We start from the raw sequence: 17,821 nt of genomic DNA on the forward strand, positions 1-17,821 counted from the left end.
GTCTTAAATTAATGATGGACTGTCGTTTCTCTTTGCTTATTTGAGCTGTTCTTGCCATAATTTGGACTTGGTCTTTTACCAAATAGAGCTATCTTCTGTATACCACCCATACCGTTTCACAACACAACTGATTTAACTGAAACGCATTAAGGAAAGAAATGAAACAAATTAACTTTTAACAAGGCACACCTGTTAATTGAGTGTGCGGGGCCGGGGTGGCAGGTAGCCTAGTGGTTAGAGCGTTGGACTTGTAAACCAAAAAGGTTGCAAGATCGAATCCCCGAGCTGACAAGGTAAAAATCTGTCGTTCTGCCCCTGAACAAGGCAGTTAACCCAGTGTTCCTAGGCTGTCATTGGAAATAAGAATTTGTTCTTAACTGACTTGCCTAGTTAAATAAAGGTAAAATAAATTAAAAAATGCATTCCAGGTGACTACCTCATGAAGCTGGTTGGGAGAATGTCAAGCATGTGCAAAGCTGTCATCAAGGCAAATGGTGGCTATTTGCAGAATAAATGAAGGTAAAATAAATAAATTGCACAATCTCAAATATTTAATTTAACACTTTTTTGGTTACTACATGATTCAATGTGTTATTTCATAGTTTTGATGTCTTCACTATTATTTTACAATGTAGAAAATAGTAAAGCATTCTGTAAAACCCTTGAATGAGTAGGTGTATCAACATTTTCCACTGGTACTGTATATAGGGAATAGGTTGCCATTTGGGAGGCATACCCATCTACATTCTCTCCACCAGACAGACAGTGCAGCATTATCCACTGTTCTGTTGGACAATAAATGGCAATTCGTCATACAAAACCAGAGGTTTGAGGACCTTTTTTTTGTCCTAATGAGTTTGGCACAGCAAGACTTATGCCTAATTGCTATTTTTCTATCCATGTTATTTGGAATCCAAGCTGTAAAACAGAGCATGTCAGTTTGGATTCAAAGCTAGTTGTTCTGTATTCTGGTGTAATGTACACCCACAATCACAAGAATCCCTCAGGTCAGAAGTGAGATCCTTGCTTCAATACTCACACTAAAACAGTGTGGAAACATTGCATATACAATTTGAATTGATAAAGGATGTATCATCATGGTTTTTCTACTTTCTCCATTAATTTATCCTGATTTCCCCTTTTATTTGCCCCTAAACTCTTCTTAGTGTGTATTTGGCACTAAACAGATTGGGCCAATGTCTGCTGTGAGGGCTGGATGGTTTGGGCCTGGCTAGTAGTTGTCATAGCATCCCTGTGTCCAGTTTTGGCTGCCTGAAAGCTACTCTAACTGCTGAGAACTGAGAAGGGCAAATGGTTTACAGTGGTGTCTGCCAGCCCATAGAGGCCCACTAGCCTTACTCTAATCCTCTTATGCTGCCTGTCTTTGTCCTCTGGGGGGGGAGGTCTCTGTCTACAGGCTGCTAATGTACTTTATCTGAGAGAACATTATCCCCTCAGACAGCCTTGACAGAAATGAGACAAGATCAATTGCAAATAATTTCTGTCCCTCTAGCCTCGACTCCAGCCGCTCTAGGTTGAGTCTTGAATGGAAATCCGTGCCATGTCTGGCAGAGTGAGACTACTGTCCCTCCTTTTTCTCATCCCGGCATCTGTTTTCGCTCCATTTCTCCATAAGCAATTCCAAGGTAATGCAATTATGCTGACTCGCTTTAAAATGTATGCCAAAAAACATTTGTTTTCAACGCTTAACAAACCATACAACTCTATGCAATGCGTACTTTGAACAATTTACACAGTAAATAAATACACACATGGAAAAACTGTGTGCAGATGCAAAGTTTGTTAACAGAACTACGGTGACATCTCCCTCAGTTGTATTCTGTTACCAAACTTTATCTGCACAGTTTTACCTGTAAATGTGTTTGTAAAATGTTCAGTGGAAATTGTTTAAATAAAATTGTCCTTGTGCATAGAGTTGTATGGTTAGTTAAACTTTGAAATCAATGTTTTTTGTTTGGTGTGTGTGTGTGTGTGTGTGTGTGTGTGTGTGTGTGTGTACACATGCAGTATTTTTAAGTGACAAGAGTCTTGGCGTAATTCCGTTAAAATGGAATTGCACCCATCTCTCTCTGATTATCAATGATGTTCTGTCTAAATTGGAGGTGGCGGTGCAAGCTGTACTGTGGTATTCATGAACAACAACCTCTCATAGCTCTGCTATGCAACGGAATCAGTGGAGATCAGAATCACTTTTACTCTGGACAAACTGACATTAGACACTCCCTCCTTCCTGTACTCACTGTGTAGCCATCAAACACAATGATTGCCTGTGTTTGGCGTGCTAGTGTTGGGTAAAATAATTAACTTTTCATTTTGTCCCTTGCTATTGTTATTATTGGGTTTTGTTTTGAATGACTGAGCCAGAGAAAATGGACAGGAAATCAATAAGCCCTGGGATGTGTGGTCACATGACCAAACATGAAGCAGCAGAGTTGATGGCATAAAGCCATGCAACGTGACAATGTTTGGGACAGCAAGTGTGACGTGCACATTTTAAATTCTGAGGCAGTGGCATACACCCAGTAGTCTAGTGTGACTGTGTGATATTAAACTGATTACTTCGATGAAACCAGGATTGTTAAGAAATGCTCATTTTCATCGTACATTTGAAAACGTTTTTTGACAGCGTACCTTAATAAACATGACCAGTGGCGATTTTAGCATGTAAATCTTGGTGGGGCAAACTAAAGAAATACATGTTTTAGATCGATGCCAGCAAATCCACACCACAACACTAAACAATACATGAATTGCACTGTAACGGTGACAAACAGTGCCTACAAAAAGCTGTCCCCACAGAGTTCACTGCTACACCTGGCTGTCAGCGGAGCCTTGTCTGGCAGTGAAACAGTAAATTCAGCCTCATTTACTGCCTTTAAAAAAACATAGCTGATATGGCTGACTTGCTTAAACAAATGTGGTTTCTACTGACAATTGAAAATGTACAAACTATGGCATAAGGGGACGACGAGCGGATAAGAGGCAATCTGTAATTTAGATTAATACATTAATGAGCGAGCTAGGATGGACGTAGTCAATATAAGTATTTGTTCAGCACTTTTGAAATGTACTGCAACAGAACTAAAAACATGGGCCATTCTTACAGTATTATCCCTGTACACCAAGTCAGAAAGGAGCATATAAGCAGACAATGAAAGCTCTTACAATATTCAGAGCAGTAGGCTGAATTATGAGGGGAAAAGGGACCAAAAGATTAGAGTGAGGCACATGACCTACTAACAGCTTACTATATGACATACACTTATGTATACTGTAGCTGAGAAAGTAATACTATCTCCCTGGCATATTACATCATTTTTGCTGCAGAATACAATACATTTTTTGACTCACCTTGTTGTGCTGTGCTTACTTGAACAGGAAGTTATTTTGAGTGCGGCAGAAATCAGGCTGCATTGACAGCATGGCCAATGTTGAATGTTTATCCTTTTAAGCTTGGAAAAGAGACCCTTAAACCCAGACTTGGACCACACACCCACTCCACTGAATAGCAGGCTAGTAATTGCTTTGCAATGCTTGCAGTTAGCCACTGATTCCTTCAACACACTCATTGTTGAATTTGCGATTTTCACCTTGTTGTGTAATGTTTGTCCAGTGGCCGATCACTGATACGTTTTGTCGTAGTGTCCCCATGAGTGACAGAACACTGAGCCAATCACGACGCAGCTAGAGAACATTACCAACCTCTACCCTCCGTATTTTCCGCTGGCTACCCCTTCACCACCACAGAAAGCACTAAGCTAGGCTGAAACACCTGCATTTTGGAGCCGACTTACTCAAGAAAGCAAAAAACAGATGTATGTTTTGTATGCGGCTTTATTAACTCAAATATTTGTAACTTTTTCTTTTTTACATTGTTTGCAAACTGATGTGACACTTACTAATGCCCAAATAACATCCCCACCTGCCCTGAATGACGGGTCGCAACTGAACATGACCCATGTTCTAACATCTCACCTCTGACCTTTTCTCCCTGGCATCTCCAGGAGCCAACAGACCTGGTGATGAACGGTGACTCAGGAGCTGGGGTAGTGACTGCCCTCCCTCCCACCACCGCCCCCCACAAGGAGCGCTACTTTGACCGTGTGGATGAAAGCAGCCTAGAGTACCGGCGTGAGAGAAACATGGCTCCAGACCTCAGACAGGATTTCAACATGATGGAGCAGAGGAAGAGGGTCTCCATGATCCTGCAGAGCCCGGTAGGACTGGCTATCATACACACGCATGCAAATGCACATTCTCACAAACACACACTCAGTATGCAGTGCTACTCCATTTCTATCTTATGTCTTAATGTAATGTCACCAACATAAGAATATAAGAACACCTTTTGTTATTTCCAATTGAATAGCCTCTTTGTGTAGGGCTGTATCACCCTCTCCACTATCACATGGTATAACCACTTAACACTGATCAACAGTTTCTGTCTTTCTCGAACACACTACTGTTCCCTCAACGCTCAGTTTAAGCCCAGTATATATGTATAAAAACGAAATATTTATACACCAGCCCTTATAGAGCTGGAAAAAAGACAGTCTTTTTATTATGCTGTGCAGTGTTGGATGGATGGATCAGGGTCTAGGGATAGGCAGAGAGCCATAAGGCCTCCGCACTCTAGTCTGAATGAGTTTATATGGGTCAGAGAGGAGATGAGCTATTTCAGGGCAGCAATGACACACGCACATACACACATGCAGAAAGTGTGCACACACCGACAGCAGCTGAGAGGGTAACCCAAGGGTGGAGTTCATGATATTCTCCCTTAAGTTCTCGTCATGTCAAGACAGTATGAAATATACAGGACCAGAGTGAGGAGCAGATACTTTTTTTGTTATCTCTCATAGCTGCTGTTGGGACAGTGGGAATGTTTAGTTCAGTAATGGCTAGTCAGCGCTTCTGTAATATACTTGGCTATTCCTACGAACATTGTTTCAGTTTGGAGCCTCTCTATCTCCTCTTTGCAATGCGGCACTTCAGACTTACTTGTGACATTGTCAAGCAGCGACAGTGAGAGAACACAGGCAGACATAATGTAGAGGCCCTTTTTAATTCAGATCACTCTTGATTTAAGAGTAACCATGGATCCTGTAATAGATTAACTAACAATAGCCAGCCAGTGACAGTATTAGAATGCATCAGTGAATACGACAGTATATTGGCGCGTTCTGTCCTGCCCTGACCCTTCATCCTGTCTGTGTGAATGTCAACTCTGCGACGGTGGTAGTGTATTGATGCATATGTGTGCGGTGACGTGTCCTGACCCTTCAGTGTCTGTCTCCGACTATGTGACTCTCTGGCTGTGTGTCTGTCTGTCTTTCTGTCTGTCTGTTATTGACTGTGTTACTGTCTACTTTACTCCCCAGGCGTTTTGTGATGAGCTGGATACGATGATCCATGACCAGCTGAAGAGGGGAAAGACCCCCACCAGCCTGTTGGCCCTGCAGCAGATAGCTGACTTCATGACCACCAGTATCCCCACCATGTACCCCGCAGCACCCCAGGGAGGCATGGCTGCACTCAACATGAGTGAGTAATATACAGTATAATCCTGTCCTGTGTCTTCAGTTCTTACCACTATGATTCCTTTTTAAATACTTTTGAAGTAAGTAGACTGTCTGGGGGTACTCGAGGAGACGTTTGGGATACTTTTAATTGAATGTAAACGCAGCAAAAAACTACAAAAAAAGAAACGTCCCCTTTTCGGGACCCTGTCTTTCAAAGATAAATCGTAAAAATCCAAATAACTTCACAGATCTTCATTGTAAAGGGTTTAAACACTGTTTCCCATGCTTGTTCAATAAACAATTATTGAACATGCACCTGTGGAATGGTCGTTAAGACACTAACAGCTTACAGACTGTAGGCAATTAAGGTCACAGTTATGAAAACTTAGGACACTAAAGAGGCCTTTCTACTGACTCTGAAAAACACCAATAGAAAGATCCCAGGGTCCCTGCTCATCTGTGTGAATGTGCCTTAGGCATGCTGCAAGGAGGCATGAGGACTGCAGATGTGGCCTGGGCAATAAATTGTGATGTCCAAACTGTGAGACGCTTAAGACAGCGCTACAGGGAGACAGGACGGACAGCTGATCGTCCTCGCAGTGGCAGACCGCGTGTAACAACACCTGCATAGGATTGGTACATCCGAACATCACACCTGCGGGACAGGTACAGGATGGCAACAACAACTGCCCGAGTTGAACCAGGAACGCACAATCCCTGCATCAGTGCTCAGACTGTGCGAAATAGGCTGAGAGGGGCTGTACTGAGGGCTTGTAGGCCTGTTGTAAGGCAGGTCCTCACCAGACATCACTGGCAACAACGTTGCACAAACCCACCATCGCTGGACAGGACTGGCAAAAAGTGCTCTTCACTGACGATTCGCGTTTATCGTCGAAGGAATGACCGTTACACCGAAGCTTGTACTCTGGAGCGGGATCGATTTGGAGGTGGAGGGTCCGTCATGGTCTGGGGCGGTGTGTCACAGCATCATCGGACTGAGCTTGTTGTCATTGCAGGCAATCTCAACGCTGTGCGTTACAGGGAAGACGTCTTCCTCCCTCATGTGGTACCGTTCCTGCAGGCTCATCCTGACACGACCCTCCAGCATGACAATGCCACCAGCCATACTGCTCGTTCTGTGCGTGATTTCCTGCAAGACAGGAATGTCAGTGTTCTGCCGTGGCCAGCAAAAGCCCGGATCTCAATCCCATTGAGCACGTCTGGGATCGGAGGGTGAGGGCTAAGGCCATTCCCCCCCCAGAAATGTCCGGGAATTTGCAGGTGCCTTGCTGGAAGAGTGGGGTAACATCTCACAGCAAGAACTGACAAATCTGGTGCAGTCCATGAGGAGGAGATGCACTGCAATACTTAATGCAGCTTGTGGCCACACCAGATACTGACTGTTACTTTTGACCCCCCCCCTTTGTTCAGGGACACATTATTCCATTTCTGTTAGTTACATGTCTGTGGAACTTGTTCAGTTTGTCTCAGTTGTTGAATCTTGTTATGTTCATACAAACAGTTGACAGAGGACGTTTTATTTTTTTGCTGAGTTTATATGGCGCTCTATATTAGCTATATGTGATGCATGTACCTTGCAGCACCCCAGGGAGCCATGACTGCCCTCAACATGAGTAAGTAATGTAGCTAACCTATGTAGAATCACAAGCTAGTTAGCAGTGCACTGGTCTGTTACATACCATATACCCCATCCAGTGTCTGTTACCCTCAACTTACATGCTGCGTAGATGTGTTTAAACTTTATGCATATGTTGTCTAGCACTTCCACTGATAGTCATGTGACCAGATTAGTAGGTCCCTTCAGTCCAAGATGGCCTCCACTGAGATCAGAGGTTGGTAGTAGTGTTGTAGTAGAGGGAAACTTCAGGCTTTGTAATTATAGAAGCTTTGGTAATTATAAACACTTTGTTTATGCCAAAATAAACACATTATTTTTTTTTAACCGAGGTAAGTGAGAATGTTCCTCTGTCTCTCTTTCTCAATTCAATTTGTTTTGTTGGCATGATGTAACAACGTACATATTGCCAAAGCGTCTCCCTCTCTCCCTCTCTAGGTCTGGGTATGGTGACTCCAGTGAATGACCTGCGTGGATCTGACTCTATCTCCTATGAGAAAGGAGAGAAACTACTTCGTTGTAAGCTAGCCGCCTTCTACCGCCTGACAGACCTCTTTGGCTGGTCCCAGCTCATCTACAACCACTTAACCGTAAGAGGCATCTTATACTGTAGGCATCTTACCCCTCTAGTAATACTGTATATCACTGAAGCTGACATGTAGTCAGTAGGAAACACCCGAAGTGGTATGTAGGACAGGATATTTTTTTCCCCACTGCAGTATAATGTAGTGCTTGCTTAGCACTTTATCTGCAGACTATATCTTCAGAAAGCTCATTATGGAAATGTGGGGTTGGCTAGGTTAGTTAGATTAGCTGAGTAAGCGTTATACAGATGAACCATCAAATGTGTGAGAATACTAACTACTGCATTATTGTATGTATACTTATACAGTTGAAGTCGGAAGTTTACGTACACCTTAGCCAAATCTATTAAACTCAGTTTTTCACAATTCCTGACATTTAATCCTAGTAAAAATTCCCTCTCTTAGGTCAGTTAGGATCACCACTTTATTTTAAGAATGTGAAATGTCAGAATAATAGTAGAGATTGATTTTATTTCAGCTTTTATTTCTTTCATCACATTCCCAGTGGGTCAGAAGTTTACATACACTGAATTAGTATTTGGTAGCATTGCCTTTAAAGTGTTTAACCTGGGTCAAATGCTTCAGGTAGCCTTCAACAAGCTTCCCACAATAAGTTAGGTGAATTTTGGCCCATTCCTCCTGACAGAGCTGGTGTAACTGAGTCAGGTTTGTAGGCATCCTTGCTCGCACAAGCTTTTTCAGTTCTGCCCCAAAATGTTCTATTGGATTGAGGTCAGGGCTTTGTGATGGCCACTCCAGTACCTTGACTTTGTTGTCCTTAAGCCATTTTGCCACAACTTTGGAAGTATGCTTGGGGTCATTGTCCATTTGGAAGACCCATTTGTGACCAAGCTTTAACTTCCTGACTGATGTCTTGAGATGTTGCTTCAATATATCCACATAATTTTCCTGCCTCATGATGCCATCTATTTTGTGAAGTGCACCAGTCCTTCTTGCAGCAAAGCACCCCCACAACATGATGCTGCCACCCCCGTGCTTCACGGTTGGGATGGTGTTCCCCTTTTTCCTCCAAACATAACAATGCTCATTATGGCCAAAAAGTTATATTTTTGTTTCATCAGACCAGAGGACATTTCTCCAAAAAGTACGATCTTTGTCCCCATGTGCAGATGCAAACTGTAGTCTGGCTTTTTATGGCGGTTTTGGAGCAGTGGCTTCTTCCTTGCTGAGCGGCCTTTCAGGTTATGTTGATATAGGACTCGTTTTACTGTGGACATTTTTGTACCTGTTTCCTCCAGCATCTTCACAAGGTCCTTTGCTGCTGTTCTGGGATTCATTTGCACTTTTTTTCCCAAGTACATTCATCTCTAGGAGACAGAACGCGTCTCCTTCCTAAGTGGTATGACGGCTGCGTGGTCCCATGGTGTTTATAATTGCGTACTATTGTTTGTACAGATGAATGTGGTACCTTCAGGCGTTTGGAAATTGCTCCCAAGGATGAACCAGACCTCCTTGTGGAGGTCTACAAAACATTTTTCTGAGGTCTTGGCTGATTTCTTTTGATTTTCCCATGATGTCAAGCAAAGAGGCACTGAGTTTGAAGGTAGGCCTTGAAATACATCCACAGGTACACCTCCAACTGGTGTCAATTAGCCTATCAGAAGCTTGACATCATTTTCTGGAATTTTCCAAGCTGTTTAAAGGCACAGTCAACTTAGAGTATGTAAACTTCTGACCCACTGGAATTGTGATACAGTGAATTATAAGTGAAATAATCTGTCTGTAAACAATTGTTGGAAAAATGACTTGTCAGGTACAAAGTAGATGTCCTACTTTGATGTCCTAAAATACATTTGTGTTGTGGTTGATAACCGAGTTTTTATGACTCCAACCTAAGTGTTTGTAAATTCCGACTTCAACTGTATGCATGGAAGCCATTTGGGGTAATTCCTTAGGCTTGTTTGTTTGGTACTGTGTAACTTGTTAAGACCACCATCTGTACTCTTCCAGGTCAGGGTGAATTCAGATCAGGAGAGGTTCATTGTTGTCCCTTTTGGGCTGCTGTACAGTGAAGTCTCCGCCTCCAGTCTGGTAAGTTTCTTCCCCCAGTGTCTCTCTCTTAACACAGCTGCCTGCATAATGTATGATATCACTGTGAACTAATGAAAAAAAATGTACATCTTATGTTGTGCTAAATGCATTTTAAATAAGTGATTGTCATTTTACCTGCCTATTTGAATATATTATCTGGCTTTGGGCTTCTGAACGCGTTACGTTTATCAACTTCCAACCGTACTAGAGACGTTAAGGTCATTCCATCTCTGTCTAGTGTATACTGTAATCTGGAGATATAACACTTGTCTTGTGTTATACTGACTCATAGATCCTTCAAGGCCGACGCTGCCGTCAACCCTTTTCCCATCTGCCTGTTTCATCTTTTTACATTGTTCATTTCACTGACAGGCAGTGTCACTGTAGCCTGAGTGCCGTTTGTGCTGTCTTACCAACTCCTGTATCAAGTTTGGCTAGAGTTTGCAAGACCGAACAACTAGATCTGGGACTCAGGCTAGCATCGTAAGATAAGTCACAGGGCATCGACTCACTATTTAAGTGAATGATCCCAGATGTATTACCTTTTGTTTTAGTTAACTTTTAGATTGTTAATTTCTCTAGGCTTTCAGTCATAAGGCATTGACTCACCGCTGCTTGTCTGGTCCTATCCCATAGAGCTATGTAATAATGCATCCTATCTATTTAATTCTGTGTCCCATCCTAGGTGAAGATTAATATACAAGGGGAGATTGTGGACCGGGGGAGCACCAATCTAGGTGTCAACCAGGCTGGCTTCACTCTCCACTCAGCCATCTATGCAGCCCGGCCAGACGTCAAGTGCGTTGTACACGTCCACACACCGGCAGGAGCTGCAGTAAGAAATAAGCCCCCCCTCATACAAACCTGACCAGTTCCTAACTTCCTGTCTCTGCCCGGTTGCTACAGATCTATGGAACTTTAGCATTTTTATGCTCTTATAAACTTTATAGTATTAGGTACATCCATTTTAGCTCATCATTCCATTGGTGAAAATTCTGCCCACCCAGTGTATCAAGCGAGCTAGAACAAATTTGAAAAATCGTGAAATACTGCTGCTACCAAGTCAGCTGTTGTGGTTTAGTTTTACAGCACCCCATATCTGTAGTGGTAGATAATTACAGTCTGTCTGTGTGTTGTATTTCAGGTGTCGGCCATGAAGTGTGGCCTGTTACCCATCTCTCCAGAGGCCCTGACCCTGGGGGAGGTGGCCTACCATGACTACCACGGCATCCTCATAGACAAAGAGGAGAACGTCCTCATACAGAAGAACCTGGGGCCAACCAGCAAGGTACCAGAAGAATGGTTCAAAAAGATGAGGGCCTGGCTAGGGAGGGTTAGGTAATAAATTGGGATTGGCTGCAAGTGTGCGTGCGCACATTGTAACGGTTTTGACTTGAGGTTATTGTTTGTTAGGGGTGCCAGGTAGGTTTTGCCTACCAGAGAAAATATTGATTTCTCCGTTTTGTTTGTGAGGGAATAAGTCCCGTCCAGTCCGTCAAGTCTACACCAATACAAAGGACTCATGTAAAAGTCAGTATGGAAATTCACTTTCCATAAATCCTTCACACATTGGAAATTTGCATTTGGGTGATTTGTGATAATACAACAATCAGAATAAGTCACAAATGATAACAACCTTGGTTCACTGGTAAATGTCCCGTAACTCGGGCATGAAAAAAAGTCCAGCCTGGTAAAGGAGTGCAGTGGACCCAAGTGACATCAGTCGCGCAATTGTCCTTTCATTAAGTTGTGCGTAAAACCAATCTCATTCATACAATCAGATTGCAATAAACTCCCATTCCACACGCAATAAAGAGTATCAGAAACTGAACACATAAACCAACACAGTATATATCACCCCAAAACAAATGAATTACCGTATGCAAAAAAGTGGTAGTCAGTCAGACTATCCAATCCGCCAACAGATCTCCAGCGAGAAAGGCCAAGGAAAACAGAAGAGAGCAACGTAGATCGGTAGTCCAACAATAGACATACTGTGCATGTCACTCCTGCTCTCCCTCTTTCGCGCTCGAGGGCACCAGGCTGCCTTTCGTTACACAGACCTGTCATGATCATTACGCGCATCAGTGCTTATTGGACTTACCTGGACTCCTTCATGTTTTTTATTGCCTTCCCTATATCTGTCTGTTTCATCCCCGTGTCAGCATTATTGTAGTTTCTGTTTCCCCTGTCCAGACGCTGTCCGTATTCTGTCCCTGTCCGTGGTTATTAAATGTTCACTCCGTTCCTGCTTCTCGTCTCCAGCGATGATCCTTACAGAATACTGACACCGCTATACGAGGCATCAGGGAGGTTTTTGTTTTGTTGGTGATTTTGGGTCCGGGTGCTGCCGCCTATGGAACCGGTGGTGCCTCAGCTGGCTCGAAATGTCCTTGCCCCGGTTGGGTTGTCTGGCTCCCATCCCACGTCATGCCTCAGCTGGCTCATTGGGCTCCCATGCCACTTCACGCCTCAGCCGGCTGGTCGGGCTCCCACGCCTCAGCCGGCTGGTCGGGCTCCCACGCCTCAGCCGGCTGGTCGGGCTCCCACGCCTCAGCCGGCTGGTCGGGCTCCCACGCCTCAGCCGGCTGGTCGGGCTCCCACGCCTCTGCCTGATTGTCCAGCGCACATGCCTCGGCCGGCCCATCAAGCTCGCCCAGGTGGGACTCCGAGTGGCGCCCCTAGACGGGGGGGGTACTGTCACGCCTGCTCCTGCTCTCCCAGGCTGCCTCATTACGCACACCTGTCACCATCATTACGTGCATCAGCGCTCATTGGACTCACCGGACTTCTTCACATTTTTGATTGCCTTCCCTATATCTGTCTGTTTCAACCCCGTGTCAGCATTATTGTAATTTCCGTTTCCCCTGCCCAGACGCTGTCCGTATTCTGTTTCTGTCCGCGGTTATTAAAAGTTCACTGCCTGTACCTTCTTCTCGTCTCCAGCGTCGATCCTTACAGTGCATTCGGAAAGTATTCAGATGCCTTGACTTTTCCACATTTTGTTACGGTACATCATTCTAAAATTGATTAAATAAAAAATGTTCCTTATCAATCTACACACAATACCCCATAATGACAAGGCAAAAAAATTATTTTAGGAATTTTTTGCAAATGTAAAATTGAAATACCTTATTTACATACAGTACCAGTCAAAAGTTTGGACACACCTACTCACTCAAGGGGGTTTCTTTGTTTACTGTTTTCTACGTTCTAGAAACACAACACGTATTTGTATTTATTATGGATCCCCATTAGCTGCGGCCATAGCAGCAACTACTCTTCCTGGGGTCCAGCAAAATTAAGGCAGTTTATACAATTTTAAAAACATTAAAATACATTCACAGATTTCACAACACACTGTGTGCCCACAGGCCACTACTCCACCATTACCACATATCTACAGTACTAAATCCATGTGTGTGTATGTATAGTGCGTATGTTATCGTGTGAGCCAATTTTTGTGTTGCTTCACAGTCCCCGCTGTTCCATAAGGTATTTTTTTTAATCTTTTTTTTTTTTTATATATATAGTTTTACTACTTGCGTCAGTTACTTGATGTGGAATAGAGTTCCATGTAGTCATGGCTCTATGTAGTACTGTGTGCCTCCCATAGTCTGTTCTGGACTTGGGGACTGTGAAGAGACCTCGTGGCATGTCTTGTGGGGGATGCACGGGTGTCCGAGCTGTGTGCCAGTAGTTTAGACAGACAGCTCGGTGCATTCAACATGTCAATACCTCTCATAAATAAAAGTAGTGATGAAATCAATCTCTCCACCACTTTCAGCCAGGAGAGATTTACATGCATATTATTAATATTAGCTCTCTGTGTACATCCAAGGGCCAGCCGTGCTGCCCTGTTCTGAGCCAATTGCAATTGCAAGTCCTTTTTTGTGGCACCTGACCACACGACTGAACAGTAGTCAAGGTGCGACAAAACTAGGGCCTGTAGGACCTGCCTTGTTGATAGTGTTGTTAAGAAGGCAGAGCATCGCTTTATTATAGACAGACTTCTCTCCATCTTAGCTACTACTGCATCAATATGTTTTGATCATGGCCGTTTACAATCTAGTGTTACTCCAAGCAGTTTAGTCATCTCAACTTGCTCAATTTCCACATTAATTGTTACAAGATTTAGTTGAGGTTTGGTGTGTAGTGAGTGTTTTGTTCCAAATACAATGCTTTTAGTTTTAGAAATATTTAGGGCTAACTTATTCCTTGCCACCCACTCTGAAACTAACTGCAGCTCTTTAAGTGTTGCAGTCATTTCAAATGCTGCAGTAGCTGACATGTATAGTGTTGAGTCATCCGCATACACTCTGGTTTTACTCAGTCAGTGGCATGTCGTTAGTAAAAATAAACAGCTACCCTGGGGAATTCCTGATTCTACCTGGATTACATTTGAGAGGCTTCCATTAAAGAACACCCTCTGTGTTCTGTTAGACAAGTAACTCTTCATCCATATTATAGCAGGGGGTGTAAAGCCATAAAGCAAGTTTTTCCAGCAGCAGACTATTATTGATAATTCAGCTGCACTGAAATCTAACAAGACAGCCCCCACAATAATTTTATCATCAATTTTTCTCAGCCAATCATCAGTAATTTGTGTAAGTGCTGTGCTTGTTGAGTGTCCTTCCCTATAAGCATACTGAAATTATGTTGTCAATTTGTTTCTTGTGAAATAGCATTGAATCTGGTCAAACACATTTTTTTTCCCAGAAGTTTACTAAGGGTTGGTAACAGGCTTATTGGTCAGCTATTTGAGCCAGTAAAGGGGACTTTACTATTCTTGGGCTGCGGAATGACTTTAGCTTCCCTCCAGGTCTGAGGGCTCTCTAGTCGGCTTAAACTGAAGATGTGGCAAATAGGAGTGGCAATATCGTTTGCTATTATCCTCAGTCATTTTCCATCCAGATTGTCAGACCCTGGTGGCTTGTCATTGTTGATAGACAACAATAACCTTTTCACCTCTTCCACACTGACTATGGAATTCAAAAGTACAATTCTTGTCTCTCATAATTTGTTCCGATATACTTGGATGTGTAGTGTCAGCGTTTGTTGCTGGCATGTCATGCCTAAGTTTGCTTATCTTGCCAATGAAAAAGTAATTCAAGTAGTTTGCATTATCAGTGGTCTTTGTGATGAATGAGCCATCTGATTCAATGAATGAAGGAGCCGAGTTGTCTTTTTTAACCAAAATTTAATTTAAGGTGCCCCAAAGCTTTTTACTATCACTCTTTATATAATTTTTTTGTTTCATAGTATGGTTTATTTTTTTATTTAGTTTAGTCACATTTCTTAATTTGCAGTACGTTTGCCAATCAGTTGGGCTGCCAGATTTATTTTCCATACCGTTTGCCTCATCCCTCTCAACCATACACTTTTTCAATTCCTCATCAATCCAAGGGGATTTAACAGTTTTTACAGTCATTTTCTTAATGGGCGTGTGCTTATTAGTAACTGGAATAAGCAATTTCAGAAATGTGTCAAGTGCAGCGTCTGGTTGCTCCTCATTACACACCACAGACCAGCAAATACTCTTTACATCATCATCATCAACATATGAATCACAACGAAACTTATTGTATGACCTCTTATACACTATATTAGGCCCAGCCTTTGGAACTTTGGTTTTCCTAGATATGGCTATTATATTGTGATCACTACATCCTATGGATTTGGATACTGATTATAAGCAAATTTCTGCAGCGCTAGTAAATATGTGATCAATTCATGTTGATGATTTAATTCCTATGCAACCTGGTAGGTTGACTGACCTTTTTTTTTTTTCTTGAGTGGACAGCTTGATGATAGCAATCCAATCCGCCAACAGATCTCCAGCGGAGAAAGGCCAAGGAGAACAGCTGAGACCAACGTAGATCGGTAGTCCAACAATGGACATAAGTAGATCCGATACTGGTTTATCTTGCGACACAGCTACAGTACAAACTTTTAAATACAACAAAACAAACTGGGTATGAACACGTTTCCAAGCTGAGTTTTGAACACTTCGTCTCTCGCCCAATATCACAACCCACTTTTGCACAGCTGATGCTGGCTATTTAATAGGGAATTAAAGCGGAAGCACCCCATCAGCAGGAGAAGCACTGGGACGGTTCAGACAAATTCAGGGCAGTCACAACATGGCTTAATCTGTCTGTGGAAACTGGCCCAAGTGTCTGTGTGAGAGAGTGGACAGAGTATGAGGGTACACTGAGTTTGGATGTTATTTGTCCTCTAGGTTCTGATCCTGAGAAACCATGGTCTGGTGTCTGTTGGGGAGACTGTGGAGGAAGCCTTCTACTATATCCACAACCTGGTCACTGCATGTGAGATCCAGGTAGGACACTTTCCTGACCGTTTTCAGACCAAACTTGATTTCTGTGAGAATTTGCTCCAGGGCCTCGTCTCTGCGGCTGGTCTTGATCAATGATGCATCATATTGTATTATTATAAAGAGGAGGTTATACTGTTACTCTCAGGCAAGATGCCAACTCTCTGAGCATTTGAAATCAAAGCACAACATATACCCAACACAAAACTTCCTTCTGCATGTGACATGATCGTGTCTGTGACTGAATTACTTTGTGGGACTATGTGTTTGTGTGTGTTTCCAGGTGCGCACCCTAGCCAGTGCTGGAGGACCTGGTAACCTGGTGATGCTGGACCCTGCTAAGTACAAATTCCGGCCACGGTGCTCTGAGCATGTCGAGGGCTCCACACACCCGAAGTGGCTGGTCGGGGAGCAGGAGTTTGAGGCTTACATGAGGATGCTGGACAACCTGGTAGGAATTCATCTATTAGTCTTGAGAGTAATGATACCTTTTCCTAGACTGGTCCCAGATCTGTTTGTTGTCTTGCCAACTCCTATGGTCATTGCCAAATGTTGTTTGACCGTAGGAGTTGGTAAGACGGTACAAACAGATATAAGACTACCAGGATAATATTTTCTTACAGTTGACAGGTTTTCATGTGAAATATAATTATTAATACTGTAGATTACTATCAACAATATTTGATATCCCCTTTCATAAAAAAACCCTCTAACTGACTATGTCTCTCTCTTTCTCTAGGGTTACAGGACAGGCTACCCCTACAGGTGCCCTGCCCTGCGAGACAAAGCAAAAAAGTTCAGCAGCGACGTAGAGATCGCTCCCTCAGCCACGGGCTATTCCTATGCCGAGGACAGTGACTCGGGCTCTCGCTCCCCTCTCAAGCACAGCTTTCAGAGGCAGCAGCGTGACAAGACCCGCTGGCTCAACTTGGGCCGGCCGGAAGAGGCCTACGAGGAAGGGCCCGATGGTGGCAGCCCAAAGTCGAAGACTAAGGTGTGGACGAACATTACACACGATCACGTCAAACCCTTGCTGCAGTCTCTCTCGTCCGGTGTCTGCGTGCCAAGCTGTATTACCAACTGCTTGGTCTGTGCCTACCTTATTGTTCATAGTTACAGTTCAGCTAGTTGATGACAGGGCAGCTGGTTGGCACTCTAAGGTTGGGGTGAAATGGATCCTGTGATCTATTTAGACCCTGTGATATAGCTACTTCTGCAGACAGCTCCAGTGTTTGGATGTATCTAACCACCCTCTCTGACCAGTATTTAACTAATTCCCATTGTGGTAGTTTTGCTCTATTTTCCTCTCTCTGGCCAGTCCAAAGACCAGACTTGAATAACTGCTTAAGAGATTTTATATATCCTGGTACCCCTTTTCATTCCCTTGAAAATGCACTTCTTTGTTCCTAAATCTTACTGTCTAAAGAAGTTGTTTTCCCTACGAACCACTCTCTTAAGCAGTTGGTCCCTCCCTCTATTCCTCATCTTGGTCCCACTCCTCCCCTTTCCTTCCTTTGTTCCCTCAGGCTTTAGGGTGCCACCCCAGCAGCCCAGCGCATGCGGTGTTGCATGAGTAGTCAGATGCATTGTAGGTGCTCTCCGGGAGGAGGAGCGACAGGGGCATTGCATGAGCCCAGAGTGAGCGTGGCTCGATGATGTTGCTAACCAACCA

General features: G+C 43.5%; 1 protein-coding gene across 17 annotated transcripts in view; it reads left to right on the forward strand.

Moving 5' to 3' along the window:
- LOC106561289 (alpha-adducin) overlaps positions 1 to 17,821 on the forward strand; it is a 53,654-nt gene that overhangs the window by 20,493 nt on the left and 15,340 nt on the right. For 15 of the 17 annotated variants that reach the window (XM_014125081.2, XM_045688150.1, XM_014125181.2 and 12 more), the window contains exons 2-10: positions 4,026 to 4,238; positions 5,403 to 5,565; positions 7,618 to 7,769; positions 9,735 to 9,815; positions 10,501 to 10,650; positions 10,960 to 11,103; positions 16,057 to 16,155; positions 16,433 to 16,600; positions 16,889 to 17,236. In XM_014125081.2, coding sequence (XP_013980556.2) covers positions 4,044 to 4,238; positions 5,403 to 5,565; positions 7,618 to 7,769; positions 9,735 to 9,815; positions 10,501 to 10,650; positions 10,960 to 11,103; positions 16,057 to 16,155; positions 16,433 to 16,600; positions 16,889 to 17,236 — 1,500 coding nt within the window. In that variant the 5' untranslated portion in view covers positions 4,026 to 4,043. The remainder of the gene's footprint in view (positions 1 to 4,025; positions 4,239 to 5,402; positions 5,566 to 7,617; positions 7,770 to 9,734; positions 9,816 to 10,500; positions 10,651 to 10,959; positions 11,104 to 16,056; positions 16,156 to 16,432; positions 16,601 to 16,888; positions 17,237 to 17,821) is intronic. The other 2 variants (XM_014125086.2, XM_014125192.2) reach the window with 1 other exon arrangement.

This window comes from Salmo salar, chromosome ssa01, assembly GCF_905237065.1.
Source record: "Salmo salar chromosome ssa01, Ssal_v3.1, whole genome shotgun sequence".
NCBI classification, from domain to species: Eukaryota; Metazoa; Chordata; class Actinopteri; order Salmoniformes; family Salmonidae; genus Salmo; species Salmo salar.